This window comes from Xyrauchen texanus, chromosome 42, assembly GCF_025860055.1.
Source record: "Xyrauchen texanus isolate HMW12.3.18 chromosome 42, RBS_HiC_50CHRs, whole genome shotgun sequence".
Taxonomy (NCBI): domain Eukaryota; kingdom Metazoa; phylum Chordata; class Actinopteri; order Cypriniformes; family Catostomidae; genus Xyrauchen; species Xyrauchen texanus.
In genome coordinates this window covers 18,622,739-18,638,798 of record NC_068317.1, presented here as the reverse complement: position 1 = coordinate 18,638,798, position 16,060 = coordinate 18,622,739, and the positions used below count along the sequence as shown (strand labels likewise).

Sequence of the window (16,060 nt, the reverse complement as noted above, 5' to 3'; positions counted from 1 at the left end):
GAATCGAATCAAATTAAATCACAAACTCTGTATCGATACCCAGGTGTATTGCCAATAATTGTTTGCCTAAACTGTTTGGGCTTTCCAGATAAAATAAACCGTTTAAGGTGTTTGCATGACCTTACACATTGTCAACTTAATAAGCTTAATCTGTTTAAAATCATGAAAGTATGCAAATGTAATCATCAACTCTAAACCTAACCCTAAAACCGAACTGACTTATCGGAATGCTGTTCGAGAACCAATAGGGATCTTGATCCAGGAACATGCACTACTTGGCAAAATCACTGTCACGATGGGATGGATTGTTAACCTGTGTTAAACTGAACAGTTGCTGTGAATACTGTGATGAATACCAGTTCAAAAATCAATATCAATATATAGAGCAAACAAGGTGAAAAGCTTGAGCTTTCTTAAAGCCTTAGTAATTCTGAATATTTTACGAAAGGAGCCTGAAAGAAAATTTTTGACCTTTTCTTCCAGTGTAAAAACAAAACAACAACATTTTTGTTTTTCTCTAAATCCCTGGTCAGACAGCAGCTAGAAAATTTGTATTGTACATATTTTTGTAATTTGTCAGCTCCTCCAACAACTTCTGCTGCATGTGTTCATTAGATCCATAGTGTGCATGTCACTATTTTGTTTCTGCCTCAGCTTCTTACAAAAATTGTCATTTTTTCTTTTCTTTTCTTTTCTTTTCTTTCCTTTCTTTTTTTATTTTGTTTTATCATGGCCATCCTTTGTTCTTTTTCCCATTTGTTTTGTTTCTTTGTTCCCTTCTCTTGGTTGGATGCCTGTTTGTGTGTGTGACCCACTTCCTCCTGGTCCAGTTCTGGAGTTTGAACTACGGAAAGCCAAGGAGACCATTCAGGCTCTTCGTGCCAACTTGACACAGGCTGCAGGTGGCGTACTTTCATCTTTTACACCGTTCCACTGTCCTTGCCATTAGAGCGACTTTCACTCATTTACGCAGTTTGTAATATCTAGAGCAAATAAAATTCCCTCATTCTTTTTTCTCCCCACTTTTGTCTCTCTAGAATGTGAGATTCCCTCTCAAGATAGAAAAAACTACAAATCCAGTCCTGAAATTCAGGTTACCTTCATTTTACTTTATTATAAGCCTAAACATTATATACAGTACTGTGCAAAAGATTTAGGCACTTGTGAAAAATGTTGCATAGTGGGGATTTCGTCAAAAATAATGACATAAATTGTTTTCATTCATCACTTTGTCATACAAAGTCCAGTAAACATAAAAAAATCTAAATCAATATTACATGTGACCACATTTGCCTTTAAAACAGCACCAATTCTCCTAACTACACCTGGACTGAGTTTTTCTTGGTTGTTGGCAGATAAGATGTTCCAAGCTTCTTGGAGAATTCACCACAGGTCTTCTCAATTGTTTCTGTCTCTTTTTGTAGTCTCAGACAGATGTTCAGTGGGGGGCTTTGTAGGGGCCATACCATCTGTTGCTGGGCTCCCTGTTCTTCTATTCTATTTGCAAAAGGAATGTTTGGGAGTCTAAAATTGATATTTGCTACTGACACAGTAAATATATAAAAAAAACATCTTAAGACAAACATTTGTGTGAAACATCTTAAGACTTTTGCACAATACTGCATTTCTCAATTAGCTTTGTGTACACACAAAATAGTTTGAATCACACTGGATTAAGTTTTGTTTTTACAATTTGTTTTTTACAGGAACCCATCCGCCCTCTAGAAAAGAGAGCCTTAAATTTTTTAGTGAATGAATATTTATTGAAAAATGAATACAAGTTAACGTCCATCACATTCTCTGATGAAAATGACGACCAGGTAATCCTTTCTTATGCTTTCAATGTGTGTGTGTTTGTATGTATATATATATATATCTTAAGATATATATATCTTATTATATATATATATATATATATATATATATATATATATATATATATATATATATATATATATATATATATAATACATTTTATATATATATATATAAATACTTTTATATAGTTATTTGGTCACTTAAAGGGATAGTTCACCCAAATTTATTCATTTATTCATCCTTGTTTCAAACACATTTGAGTTTCTTTCTACATTGAAACACAAAAGATATTAGTCAGAATGTTAGCCTTAAAGGGATAGTTCACCCAAAACACCCCATTTACAATATAAATTTCACCCTCATGTTATCCCAGATGTATTTGACTTTCTTTCATCTGTTTAGAAGAATTTCTCAGCTCTTTTGGTCAACATAATACTTGTGAATGGGTGCCAGATTTTTTTACGTCAAAAATCACTTAAGTCAGCATAAAAGTAATCCATAAGTCTCCAGTGGTTAAAACGATATCTTGTGTTTTTGGTAATTCACATTATTCATGCATACCTCCCCCTATTTGGCAGGGAGAATAATTTAAAGCAAAAAAGGACTTAAATATTGATCTGTGTCTCACTCACACCTATCATATCACTTGTGAAAATATGGATTAAAACACCAGAGTTGTATGGATTACTTTTATTATGCCTTTATGTGATTTTTGGAGTGACAAATTTTGGCACACACACATTCAATTGCATTGTGTGGACTTATCAAATGAAATATTCTTCTAAAAATCATAATTTGTGTTCTGTAGAAGAAATGTCAAGGGATGTCATGAGGGTGAGTAAATAATGAGAGAATTTTCCTTTTTGGGTGAACTATTCCTTTAATTTCCATTCACTTTCATTTTATTGAAAAAAGATCTAATGAAATTGACACAATTGTAAGTGTACCTTGAGTTTCCAAATACTTTTTGTGGCCACTGTACAAATCAGCTTTTGTTCATGGCTCTTTCTCGATAGGATTTTGAGTTGTGGGATGACGTGGGTCTAAACATTCCTAAACCTCCAGACCTGCTACAACTCTACAGGAACTGTGGCAACAACCTGCCATTGCACCAGAATACAGTAGACGTGGCAGTCGGTGTGGATCCAAGTGACTTACCAGGAGAGTACTTTACCAAGGAAGCCACTATACAGGTATTTATGCACAGGAAGACTGTTACTGTTAGTAATTATTGATTAGCATTATTATAATTTTTCCCTATTATTTAAAAGTGTTTGGAGCATTGACCTTAATCAGGATCTGTCAAAATGCATTGTAAAAATATAATTAAAGTCAGCACGAAAAGACATTTGTAACCTATTGAACTTCTGTAGTGTGTTGTATTTCCAAGTGAAATAGGATATTCACAGAGGAAAAATATTAACCAGTAATTGTATTGAGTTATAAAAAATGGCCGTTCCATACTAGAATGGCCCAAATTGGTGATGACTGATAACCAGAAAAGTTGTTTCAGAGGCAGATCAAGTTATTACATTTTGATTAAGGATTACAAAGACAAACACTCAACTTCAAGTAGTTCTGGGTTACTCTGGATTGAAATAAGCATCATGTTAAGTTTTTTTGGTGTCATCCACAGCAGCAACAGGAAGTGGTTCAGGAGCTGGAGTATCAGATCAGTCTGCTTAACAGTGAAAAACAGTGTCTGGCTGAACAGATTAAGAAGCTCCAGAGGTAAGAGTCACTGCCTGAGGATCGAAACCAATCAGAACATCCACATGAGTCTGTATAATCAGAGCTCAGCTGCAACCTATGATTACTGTCAAAATTAATAACTGTCGATAGTGCTGGAGCCTGCATTGGTCAGCTGATGTTTATACAAGGCATATTTCTTTCTGAAAATATATTTAGATGTGATTTGTAACTGAAAGAGTACAAAATCCTAACTGAACTGAATTGTGAGTCTCTGGAGTTTGGTGGTTAGAGAATGGAAGATAATGAGGCCCAGCAGTATTCTGACGCTCTGCTGTCGAGAGCTCTAGAAAGTAGTCTCCACTCCCTCCTCCTCAATGGACACTCATCATTATGACCTTCTGCTCTCTGACATTTTTCAGCGTGGCATTTACACTTCCTAGCAAGAGATGAGCTCTACATATCTCCTGGACAGCTAGTTTTCCCTTCACTTCGGTCACTCTTTCTCTCACTGCCAGTCTGTTTGTTCACTGCTGCACTTGAAAGTGAGCATTTCCATACTAGAGAACATTGTGTTCCAACTTTAAAAAATGTATCTCGATACCCTGCATTCTGTTTCATTCAGTTCACTCTGCTTAATTATCTCAGGTGTGTTTGTCATTGATAACTCTATTTATTTGCTTGTATGTGCAGCGATATCCAGGCTCTTCAAAGGAATGTCTCCTTACCCACAAGAGTGAATTCCGCTCAGCCTAAAGCAGACCCTCCATATGATAAGACTCCTCTAGACAATGGACAGTATTTGGATATACGGGGGGTAACAGAAACAGAAAGCACTCCAGACCCCAACACTACAAAGACCTCAACCACTGCAACTACTACTACTGACTACACTGAAAGCTCCATGACCGTAACACAGCATAACAGCAAAGTAAATTCTCAGAGTCAGAGTAAAACCTCTGTGCAGTTTGACCAGCCCAACAGGTGAGACTTGTATTTTCTTAATCTAGTTGACCCATTTATGACTGTCAGATAGGGATTGATAAGATTAGAAGTTGAAAATAGCTGAGCAACGACATACTGTTTGCGAACATCCAGACACCAGTCACTGCTGTGGGAGGCATTTAGAGGAGCATTTAAATATGAGGATGCTCAAGACTACATGTAAAAACATCAACTAATGTGACATTAAAATGTGTTATCAATTACTTCAATGTCTCATTCTATTAAAGGAATTCACACGAGATCAGTAAAAGATGTTGTTTTAACACCTCTGTGATTTAGGGGGCTTTCACACTGGCAGTTTAGTTCTAAACAGAGCATGGTTTGCATGAAAAATTGGTAATGTGAAAGCTGTCACGCGGGAGCGCACCGTGGTACCAAACCCGAGACTACCTGTAGGAGGTGGTCTGAGTTTGGTTGCAATGGAACTGGAGCGCGATTCGCGTGAATGTGAAAGCAACTCGGACTCGGGTGCGCACTCGTTCAGGAAGTAAAGTAACCTGCTCATGCATTTTTCATTCCTGAAAGTCCCAAAAAAGTAATGACACCACAATGACATAGAAGTACAATCAACACTTTCTGTCTGTCTATCTATCTATCTAGCTATCTAGCTATCTATCTATACACCATATAAATACTATTATAGGTTATAAATATAGGGTATAATAGAAGATGACAGTGACAAAAACTTCACCTTAGAAAAAAGCTTAAGCGTGCAGCGTAAACAAAGAAGCAATTGAATTCCTTGTAATCAGCTGTCTCCTCAAAAAATGCAGATTGCGAGCAGCTGCACGCCACCATCTCCTGGACATCTGATGAGTTACACCATGAAGTGCACATAGAAGCAGTTGTCGTTCACTCTACTGTGCATAATGGCACCAAAAAAACAAAAAGTATGATGAGTCAAATTGTGTTCTCCATGCGTGTTTGTGATGACGTAAGATGAACGCAAATGGACCGGGGCTCGATAGAAGCAAGTGAGTGAGTGAACCAGACCAACGCTGCAGGGGGCACTGTACAATAACACTCGGAATCGGACCGCAGCAAACGTGCCCAGTGTGAAAGCCCCCTTATAATTATATACAGTATATGCAGAATGTAATGTGTAATTTGTAATGTTTACCTTTTGCATTCATGGCGCTAATGCACTAAGTCGCTATACTCTGCCATAAAATGCACCGGTTACACTCTGTTTTTGTAATTTGTAGTTCTACTGTTACTACTGCAAAGATGGGTGTATAAAAGTGTTTTTTTTTTTTTTGATTATTATTATTATTTATCTTTACATTTTTTTTGTTTATCCCCTTTTCTCACAATTTGGAATGCCAAATTCCCACTACTTAGTATGTCCTCATGGTTTCATGGTTACTCACCTCCGGGTGGCGGAGGACAAGTCTCAGTTGCCTCCGCTTCTGTGACAGTCAATCTGCGCGTCTTATCACGTGGCTCACGTGCATGACACCGCGGAGACTCACAGAACGTGGAGGCTCATGCTACCCTCCGCAATCCATGCACAACTTACCACACACCCCATTGAGAGAGAAAACCCCTAATCACGACCACGAGGAAGATACTCCATGTAACTCTACCCTCCCTATCAACCGGGCCAATTTGGTTGTTTAGGAGACCTGTCTGGAGTCACTCAGCACGCCCTGGATTCAAACTCACGACTCCAGAGGTGGTAGTCATTTTTTTACAAAAGTGCGTTAATGTGCAGAATACAGAATATGACGAGAAAAGAATGATGAAAGGCATATCTTACTTTGGGCAGATGTGTTAATGGCATTTGGCTGCAGACGGCACATGGGAAGCAGCATATCAAACAATAGTGTAAATAAACACGTAAGAGTATTTTAATTGGTTTGATCCCTTTATTTCCTTTTGTTGACTAATTAAATAAAATAAAAAATCTAATTAAATACAAAATAAAAAAATGTTTCATGTCTCAACATGAAGTTTGCACCAGCTCACTAATTAATAACTCTGCACTCCGGTGTGTTCATGTTGACTGATCTTGAATGACTGAATGGAAATTATCTGTCAGCATTAAAGTAGGTGGAGCTCCAGATCACACCTACCAATGGCGTGGATCAATGGCAGTAAGAAGGTGTTTAGCAGCCAGTTTTCCTGAAAGTTTGTGCTGGCGAGCTGTTATGAACCAAAGAAACAATCTCAGAAACACCTATGTTTTGCCAGATTTTGAGACACATTGCTTGCTATGTGTCTCATTTGTAAGTCGCTTTAGATAAAAGCGTCTACTAAATGACTAAGTGTAAAGTGTAAGATTTTGTTCTTAATGACGTCACACCCGTTTGTTCTTCGATTTTGTATGAAGTGTGCAATGGCCTATACACATAAGCTGTTATTTGGGTGTGCTGTGCAGAGTTTTTGTGTGTATTAGCATATTGAGCTGTTAGCTTAGCGACATGCTAATATCATACTCTATTAGGAATGTAAGCTTTTGACTAGTCTTTTATGTGCTTCACATAAAGAGTGCTATTTGTGTGCCACTCTTGTGTTATAAAGGTGTTTCTGATGACAATTATTTCAAATTAGTTACCTGTGAGGCTCTGTTTGTATTTATATGCTGCCTTGATACCTATTTAGCCTAAAGAGGAAGATTTTTCATTGATATTTGGTGCAAACAATATTTTGAATTGAAACAATACATTCCTATGGAGCAATTCACACCAAGGACAAAAATTCACACAGGTTTGTCTTTGGTGAGAATGTTGAATATTTTTTTCTTCATAAGGCGATGAAACCAATATGATATAAGCTTTGGGTCATATGTCCACTGTAGCTGAACATATTAGGTCTTTCAGTGGCACTTCTGGACCAAAGCCATTCAAAGATTGCCATTTTTGTAAACAGTAGACCGGTTTTGGGACAGTCCTGTAGTCTCCACTAGGGAGCATCACTGCGTTGAGCACCATGGCAATTCACACGCAAATCTCACTACAGCACTGACTTGCACCACATTTTCCACTTGTCATCATTTTGCACATCTGCTCCGGATGGAATTTTACCCTGTTAGGCTGATTCAGACAAATTACTCTTTCCTTGTTTTGAGTGGTCTTATATCAGCCTTTTGTGGAATTATTGGTAACCAGAGTCGGATGTTGCATGTTAAATCATGTTTTGTTTTCTTGTGCAGAAAGCTGTCTCCGGCCTTCCACCAAGCACTTTTGTCCTTTTGTCGAATGTCTGCTGACAGTAGACTGGGCTCAGAGGTGAGTGTGATCTGGTTGCATACACATAAGCACACAAAGAGAATCTACCTGTAACACTACTTAAACTGTTGTTACTAGTTAGTAGCACAGTTATAAGCCAACAAAGAAGTACAATGGCGTGTAATGAGCTTTCAGTCATTTTTACTTTCAGAATCTGCAGGAATGCATTAATAAGCAAAAACTGTAGGGAGGTCAAGAAGTTCACGGTTTCATCTGCATTCATAATACAAAATCAGAACAGTCTCTCTGGTTGCTGCTATGCTTTATGTGTATGGCATGTCTCTGTTAAAGCTTCCGCATACTTTAAAAGTCTTGCTGCTTATGGGTAGTTGATGGATAACATTTCCAACTTTTTTAACAACATAATTTTAGGTTAAAACGTATGTGAATGTATAAGGAAAAGTGTATATTGTTTTGGTTGTCTGTGATTCATAATTTCATCACATTTTTGCCTTTTGACTTATTTCAATATAAATGGTCCTGCGTTGTGCAAATGAATTTCTAAAAGTTAAATTTCCCATGTAGTCTTTCTATTAATAATAAAACAATATGACATTAGCAAAGAGTGCTGTTGTGTTGAATATCTTGTACATTTTGGAACTACTTTCATTAGAAGAGCAAAGTTACACAAAAAATAACTGTTTTAACCTTTGATAAAACTGTTATTTTAGAACAATATCACACTTGAAATCTTGCAGTTATACATGTCATACTGCAGGACATATCGACTTTCCAAATTCTTTTCATGTCAACTACCCCACAATGTCCATAGAATGCTTGACACGTTGACCTTTGCTAGTCTTTAAGTGTTCTGTGTCCTTGTTTTTCAGGTATCTCAAATCGCTGACAGTGAGCAGAGCGTTATGCTCATGCTGGGCCGCTGCCTGCCACACATCGTACCCAATGTCCTACTAGCTAAACGAGAGGTAACCAATTAGCCATTTACCTTCAGCCACTGTGGCTTTTGTGTCCACTGTGGCTGACTACCTCTCATTCTGTTTTCTCAGATCAGCTTATGTTTTCCACTGCAGTCGTCTCTCTCTCTCTCTCTCTCTCTCTCTCTCTCTCTCTCTCTCTCTCTCTCTCCTCACCCCCAACCACATCCACCTCATTCTCTTGTGTTCTGTTCACTCATTTCTTCTCTTGCTTTTGTGCATGCATCTCACTGCTCCGATAGAGAATGGTTGTGCACCTCTGTCAGGTGAGTGAAACACATCATGCCATCTTCCCTCATCATTCATGTGACCTCTCATGTTATCAGTGTCTTTCAAATGCATACATTTTTTGTTTTAAAACATTTATTTATGACAAAGGCTTTGGAATTGTTTTAACTTTTTGAAATTAAATTTAAATGTTGGTTTATTATTAACTTTCTTAAAATATTAAACTCTAAATCCCCTTTTTTAGTCTTGTTTATGTGTTTATAGGCACTAATTCACAGCAATAATCTTTATGAAGACATTCATGCATGTCTAATTTCTGTTAAAATGTTTTGAAAATGTAGTGCGGTTTAGCAAAGCAATGAACCAAGAGAGTCTAAGGGTAATGGGCAATCTTAAGCATAACATGATGTAAAGAAACTAAAATGCCCTTTATTGTGTTAAAATCACTGTAACGTTTGACCTCAAGTGGCTTAATGGCATTATAAAATACTGGCAAAAATAAAAACAATAACATTCAATAAATAATAGGGCTGTTATGTAATTAATTACATGATATGCCAATTAAAAATGTAATTAATAACACCAATATTTACTGATTATTTCTAATAATTAATATAATTATAAACATAATATATAGGCCTATAAATATTATAATTCATATTCAAATACATTACATCATATTGTGGCAACATACAAGGAAATCATTGAGACAATACAAAAGGTGGCTTAAAAAGTGAAATTAATTCTTAATTCTATATCTATATAATTGAACATAACCCTATTTTTGGCCTTCTTCCTCTTATTTCTAATTGGATTGCCCTATGAATGGTCTATGTACTTGTGCGTCAGACGGACAATTTTAGAGCGTCTCATTTTTGTTGCTTCACGCCTCGCTAGTTTTCAGCACCTCCTGTCATAAGTGCTGTGTTTTTAGGATACTCTGTCAAGTTAAAAGTACTTTGAAACTTTTAAATCCTGTCTCGAATTCTCTGCATTCTGTTGTACTCAGTCCTGCTGTCATTGAGCGCAAGAGTGTGTAATCTGTGGAAGGCCGAGCTGCCTGCTCGTTGGTTTGATGAGGCGAGTGCTGACCGCACCCTACTTCATCAACGTGGTATATCAAGTTTGAATTGCTCCGATGGTTGGAACATCCACTCCTTATTATGTAATTTATGTACAATTGATCATTTATCTCACTAAATTAACGCATTAAATCGGCAGCCCTAATAAATAATAACATTTGATCAAAATAATCACAATAATAAATAATAAAAAATGTTTCTGCCAAGTATTAGTTCATTAGCCTAACTGTAGTCTATGGCCGTTTATTCAGTAGCGCAGTGATGATCGCAGGTCTGCGTATACGTTTTACAGTGACTTCAAACATAACTAATAAATCTGAATTTAGAGTTAGAAATAACTGCTTTGTAAATGGTGAGTAGCTAAATCAATTAACGAAAACTACTAGTACTTCATAAAGATGAACTCTCAGTCAACATTGACAGCATATGTAACATTTGTGTGCTTTTAATTTTTATGTATTTACTAGGTGCGATGCAATAAAGCATGCATCTCTTCAATGTAAATCTGCATCAAGCAACAGGCCAAGTTATCACTAACAGAAACTTGAGTACTATTTCTGCAGCATCATGCTGGGTATGCCTGCCCACAGTGAAATCTCATTGGTCTAAAATACTACTCCATATAACTATCTATTAAACATCAAATATTGGTAGATTGGCTGTGATTGGGTCATGTTCCACAGGAGTTCTGTGTTCAGAGTAGAGACAAATTGCTTGTCTTTTGAGACTTGTTAGGACATGGTGCAGTAATATTGGCTGCTTTTCAACTGATGGTGAAACTTGTCAGAGTATAAATAAGTTTATTTACCTTTTTAAAGGGCTGATTTAGTTTAAATGTCCTAATGTTTGAAAAAAGCACTTGAGGCACACACAAACACATATTTCACACAAGGTGTGCTCTGTTCCAAGCTACTGTATTCCCACACATTTCCCCCTTCGGGCCCCTCTGATTTGCATAGGGCAGTTCTGTTTTATGGGGCCAGGTGATGGTTTAAGATGGATTGGACGTGTTCCAGTCTGAAACTAAGTGAAAACAAACACCACACGAGGAACGGAAGGCTCACAACCCTCACCCAAACAGAGGAGTTGCTTACAGGACTTTGAACTTTGCCTTTAAATTTTGACTGCTGACATTGGAACTGTTCAAGCCTTGACATGCTTTTTTTTTTTCCAATTTCAGTTGAGTAGTTTTAGTTGTAATTGTACATTTTAATAATGTTGTTTTATTTTTTGTATCTTTGCAAAACTGCACCACAAATTGTTCCATCTGACAACACACAACACTTAATCGATCGATCACTCTGAGGTGGTTACAAGAGTGGGGGATGTCGAGAAATGGATCGATTATCTGGAGTTATCGAAAAGGGAATTATCTGCTTATCCACTAGTGACCAAGGTGGATTTGGAGCATGTCTGGGAGAAGTTGGAGGGCATGGAGAACCCTAGCCAGTGGAATAACGTCTGAATTCCTGAGGCCGAAGAGGGTCAGGATATTGTGAAATTCCTTGATGTGCTCTTTCTGAATCTGCTTGACATAACAGGTCATAAGCTGGTAATCAAGCCAGCGTGCAGGGTTCTGGTTCGCGATCCTCAGAGGGAGACAGGATTCCTATCAATTCTGTCCAAATTTCTGAGATAATCCGATAAAGATCTTGTGTTACGCGAGGAGTAAAGGAAGGCTTTCTTGGAAGAACCACAGCATTTTCTTGTTCCCAGACTTTGTGAATTCGACAAGAAAAAAACGTGATCGATTCAAGGAATGCAAGAAACCCCTACAATCAATGGAAGGTCGCTTTTGCACTGATATTCCCGGCCAAATTGAGAAAAATGCTAAGGATGGCCGTAAAACATTCACATGCCCACAGCAGGCAATATCCTTAATAAAGTCAAATAAGTCATAAGTTATTTTGTGGTACTCACGTTGCAACCGAGTGGACCGACTCACTGAACATTCACTTGACTGGTTGAGGAAACTGAGTGCCTTTTTCTTTTTTGCTGGTTCCGCCTAGCGGCGTGAGTTTGTTTTGTGGATTAATACTCCTTCAGGACAGTTTTGTGGATGAATCTGCACATGCTTTGTACTTATGCCTCCTATTGGCTGGAGTTTGTTTTGTGGAGTATTTCTTGCAATACATTGGAGTGATTCGGTCATTTGTTGCACTCATGTAGCAGCCAAGTGGGCCGGCTCACTGAGCAATCGTTTGACTGTTCGAGAAAACTGAGCACCTTTATTTTTCTTTTTGTTCTGGTTCTGCCTAGTGGCTGGATTTTGTTTTGTGAAATAACACACCCTGAGTGTGTTTAGAGGGATGGACGCCAGTTGGTGCTGTCATGCACAGGGTTATTGTGCACATTTTTCTTTTTTCTGTTTGTTCAGGGTTTGATTGTTGCACTAATGTTGGAATGTGATCGTAATCATTTTGTTTTTGACAAAAAATTTATGTTTTCTCATATGTCAAATGTTTATATGAATGGACTGTCTCTCTCTCCATGTGGAATTGGTTGGGGCACTCCATAAAAAGAAGGAAGGTTATTTCTCTTAAGTGTAAGAAATATGATCTAATGTTCCTTCAAGAAATGCATCTTTTCACGCAGGAAGCTGAAAAATTTGGGAAGATATGGGGTGGACATGTTTTCTTTAGTGCTGGCTTAAGTAAGATCAGGGGAGTCATTACAGTGATAAGTAAGCATCTACAGTTTGAATGTCTCAAACAGTTTAAAGATAAATTAGGAAGAGACATTATTGTTCTAGCAGAATTTCAGGGGCAAATTCTTATTTTGGCTAATATTACTCACCTAATGTTGATGATCAGAGCTTTTTTATAGATCTTGAAGGGAAGTTGCAAACCGCTGGCACCCCTCATGATATAATATTGGGAGAAGACTTTTGATAGACTCAGTCCTTGATCATAGTGAAGCAAAAGTGTGCAAGCCCCCTAGAGCAACATTTACACTTCACCGGATGTGTAAAAATCTTGGTCTTACAGATGTTTGGAGACTGGATCTGGTAGGGACTATAAAAAAAATGTCATCAGTCCATAAGATATATATAAGTCCTTAATTTCATCTGTTGTTGATTGCTCAATTGAAAACATTTTAGTCTCAGATCAGTGTTTAGAGGTGTTGCCACATATGGAGTAAAGGAAATCATATAGTTGGCGCTTTTATGTATCATTTTTTCTAAATCCTGTATTCAAACAAATGCTAAAGACTGAAATCGATGTCTGTATGGAGACCAACTGGTCCACAGTATCCTCTGTGGCATGTATTGGGAGGCACTCAAGGCGGTTCTTAGGGGCCTCATTCACCAAAAAATTCAAAGCATGAGAACTCGTTGAGTTGGAAGGGAATATTAAAAGTGCTGAGGTAGAGCTGAAGCACCGAATGTCATCTGATGGCCTCAGAGAATTGACCCGATTGAAATACAGATATAATACTATTTTGTCACGGAAGGTGGAGTTTTGGCTTTTCAGGGCAAGACAGTCATACAGTCAGGGGACAAAGCAGGAAAGTTTTTGGCTAGTCAAAATATATATAATTTATTTGTTTATTCGTGTGTGTGTGTGTACTCGTGTTACCACAGGGATGTTTGTTGAGGGTCAGGGAGGGGTAATAGTGGGGATTAAATGTTGATTCTGTGAATATATGTTTTGCTTTTCTTTGTTAATTGTATTAATCAATAAAACTGTTAATCAGAAAATAAATACAAAAACTAAAGTTAGTTTTCATTCATATTTTAATGCATATTTATGTATTAGTTTTTATTGTTTTACCAACTCCTGTTTTTGTTTTAATTTGAATTAATGATGTTTTCCCTGCTAGTTTTCATTTTTGCAATACTCTAGTTGTCATTAACATTGACGCACACCCTCAGTTTTTCCCCTCAAATGTGGCATCTGGTGCACAAGAAGCAATCAAGGGCTGTTGGAACACCTGCCTTGCAATATAATTTCAGTCATCTGTGCACCTACGAGAGCTTTATTGTAAAGATAAAGTCTTTCGGAATTAAAGGTAGTTTAGGTTATTGATTACCATGTTCTACAAAGAAATAGATAAGACATCAGGTAGCGCAGCCAGGACATTGTGTGTTTGCAACAGCCCAAAACTCCCTATATTCTTCCTGAACTATTTCTTATGGGTGTGTGTTTAACTCTATACATTCTGCTGATAATTATGTTTATGTTTAACAGTTGATTTCTAAATCTGATTTCAGTAGAGTCAATGCAGGCTGATGATAAAGAAGGACATTTGCATATAAATAAAAATTTTCTTTGGAAACGCTTTGGACTTACAAGGAATCCAAACCTGGGCTGCAGTGTTTTTCTGCGCCATAAATGGCATCAAACGCGATGATAAAAATGACAAAAATAATGTTTTCAAACTGGTTCCCAAATGCTACCCTGTCCTCCATTGTCGATGCAAACAGATAGTCTCACCCAAGCACATGCCATAGTTTGAGCCAATGTTGCTATCTCAGAGTGGAGTTGAAAGCTTAATGTGTGTTTTATCTCTCTCTCTCTCTCTCTCTCTCTCTCTCTCTCTCTCTCTCTTTTGGTGTGAAGAGAGTTCAGAGCAGATGCTGTTATCGTTTGTTTTTTTATATATATATATATTTGCATAAAAAGCAGTTTTTCCTGTTTCAAATATTCAAGGACAAGCTCTTCTTAGTTTCAGACAGGGCTCAAATACAATTACCACACAATTCCTACTGTGCAAGGGTGTGTACGTACTTGGCTATAGTTAGGGACATAATTTCCTCCAAAATTGAGGGAAATCTAACAAAATCTCCATTTAGGGACATTAAGGGATGTCCTCAAATGGGATATTGATTCATAAATATTATATATTTTATTTATTTTAATTCTAAATATGCTAAATGTTTTCATTTAGGGTTAGACTTATAGTGATTTTAATGAGCTTTTTATAAAAATGATCGAAGTCTCACTCGCAAATTAAAATCACACTCTCATTATTCCTTAATTTAAGTATCAAAGCACTTCCCATTGCTTCATGCAGTGATTACTCTAACTGTAGATGTAGTAAAACATTTCCTAATCCTCTGTTTAATCAGGGAAGGTTAACAACGGTTATTGTTGGATTGTGTTAATTTAATATTCTTCTTCTTATTATTAATTTTAATACTTTTTATTCTTATTTCATGTCCTTAATAGTTTGTTTTTTTTATGTATCTTGAATTTTCTTTAAAATGTATATGTAAAATATTTTGAATTTCCATTGTGTATGAAATGTTCTATATAAATAAACTTGCCTTGCTTAGATCTTTTTCCAGACGCACTCCACAAAAGTTAAACTCACACATTTACACGCTCTCACTTTGGAACAGAGCCAAATACAATACTTCATAATAAATGCCCCTCTGTTCAAAGCTTCCTTCCAGGTCCAGAACACTGCAACCTCTACCTGCTCACAACTCCCTCATTATGTCACACTCTCACATGTACACAGACTCTACTGATGAAACGGCTCACTGACTTCTCCAACAGACCAGCCTTTTGTTTCAGAAGATTTTTGACACACAATTAAAATGACAGTTTCAACTTTTGGCAGGTGATTTTCTCTCAGTAGCAGGTGTATTGAAAGGGACATCCAAACACATAACTATTAGAAATATGAATAATACTATAAGTAATGCATATTTTCCTAACTGGTTTGCAACTAAATAAACACAAGAAATTATATATAATAATTTTATTTATAGGCATCAATGTTATAATACATGGTAAAGAAAAGAGCAATAATAATCAGATTTAAAACATCTCACATGCCATAACGCTCTCATACTCGCAAGTCGCAAGACAAAGGAAGATCGGGAAACTAATCTAATGACATGGCCTTTAGGGAACTTAATTTACAATATAAAAAGCGCATCGAAATCATTGTGACCTACGTACACAATGTTTTATGACTATATGTCACCCATCCCTGTTTAGCGCTGTGATTTAATGTCTAGTGGACTATCCTTGTTGGCTACGGTGTTTTCTTGGGTAGAATTTTCTCCTTGTATCCTTAAATACCTGCTTGCCTAAGTTCCCTGTCTGAGCCTTGAAGATAT

At 37.0% G+C, this 16,060-nt stretch overlaps 1 protein-coding gene across 5 annotated transcripts in view; it reads left to right on the top strand.

The window, feature by feature from the left end:
* Nucleotides 1–16,060, top strand: part of LOC127634917 (RAB11-binding protein RELCH homolog) — a 65,624-nt gene that overhangs the window by 26,546 nt on the left and 23,018 nt on the right. For 3 of the 5 annotated variants that reach the window (XR_007969426.1, XM_052114669.1, XM_052114668.1), the window contains exons 3-10: nt 831–902; nt 1,038–1,093; nt 1,707–1,820; nt 2,835–3,011; nt 3,455–3,549; nt 4,201–4,491; nt 7,667–7,742; nt 8,573–8,668. Coding sequence is in view for 4 of the 5 variants with exons in the window: in XM_052114669.1 (XP_051970629.1) it covers nt 831–902; nt 1,038–1,093; nt 1,707–1,820; nt 2,835–3,011; nt 3,455–3,549; nt 4,201–4,491; nt 7,667–7,742; nt 8,573–8,668 (977 nt within the window). In the remaining variant the exon portion in view is untranslated. Of the gene's footprint in view, nt 1–830; nt 903–1,037; nt 1,094–1,706; nt 1,821–2,834; nt 3,012–3,454; nt 3,550–4,200; nt 4,492–7,666; nt 7,743–8,572; nt 8,669–8,896; nt 8,944–16,060 lie in introns of those variants that run through there. The other 2 variants (XM_052114671.1, XM_052114670.1) reach the window with 2 other exon arrangements.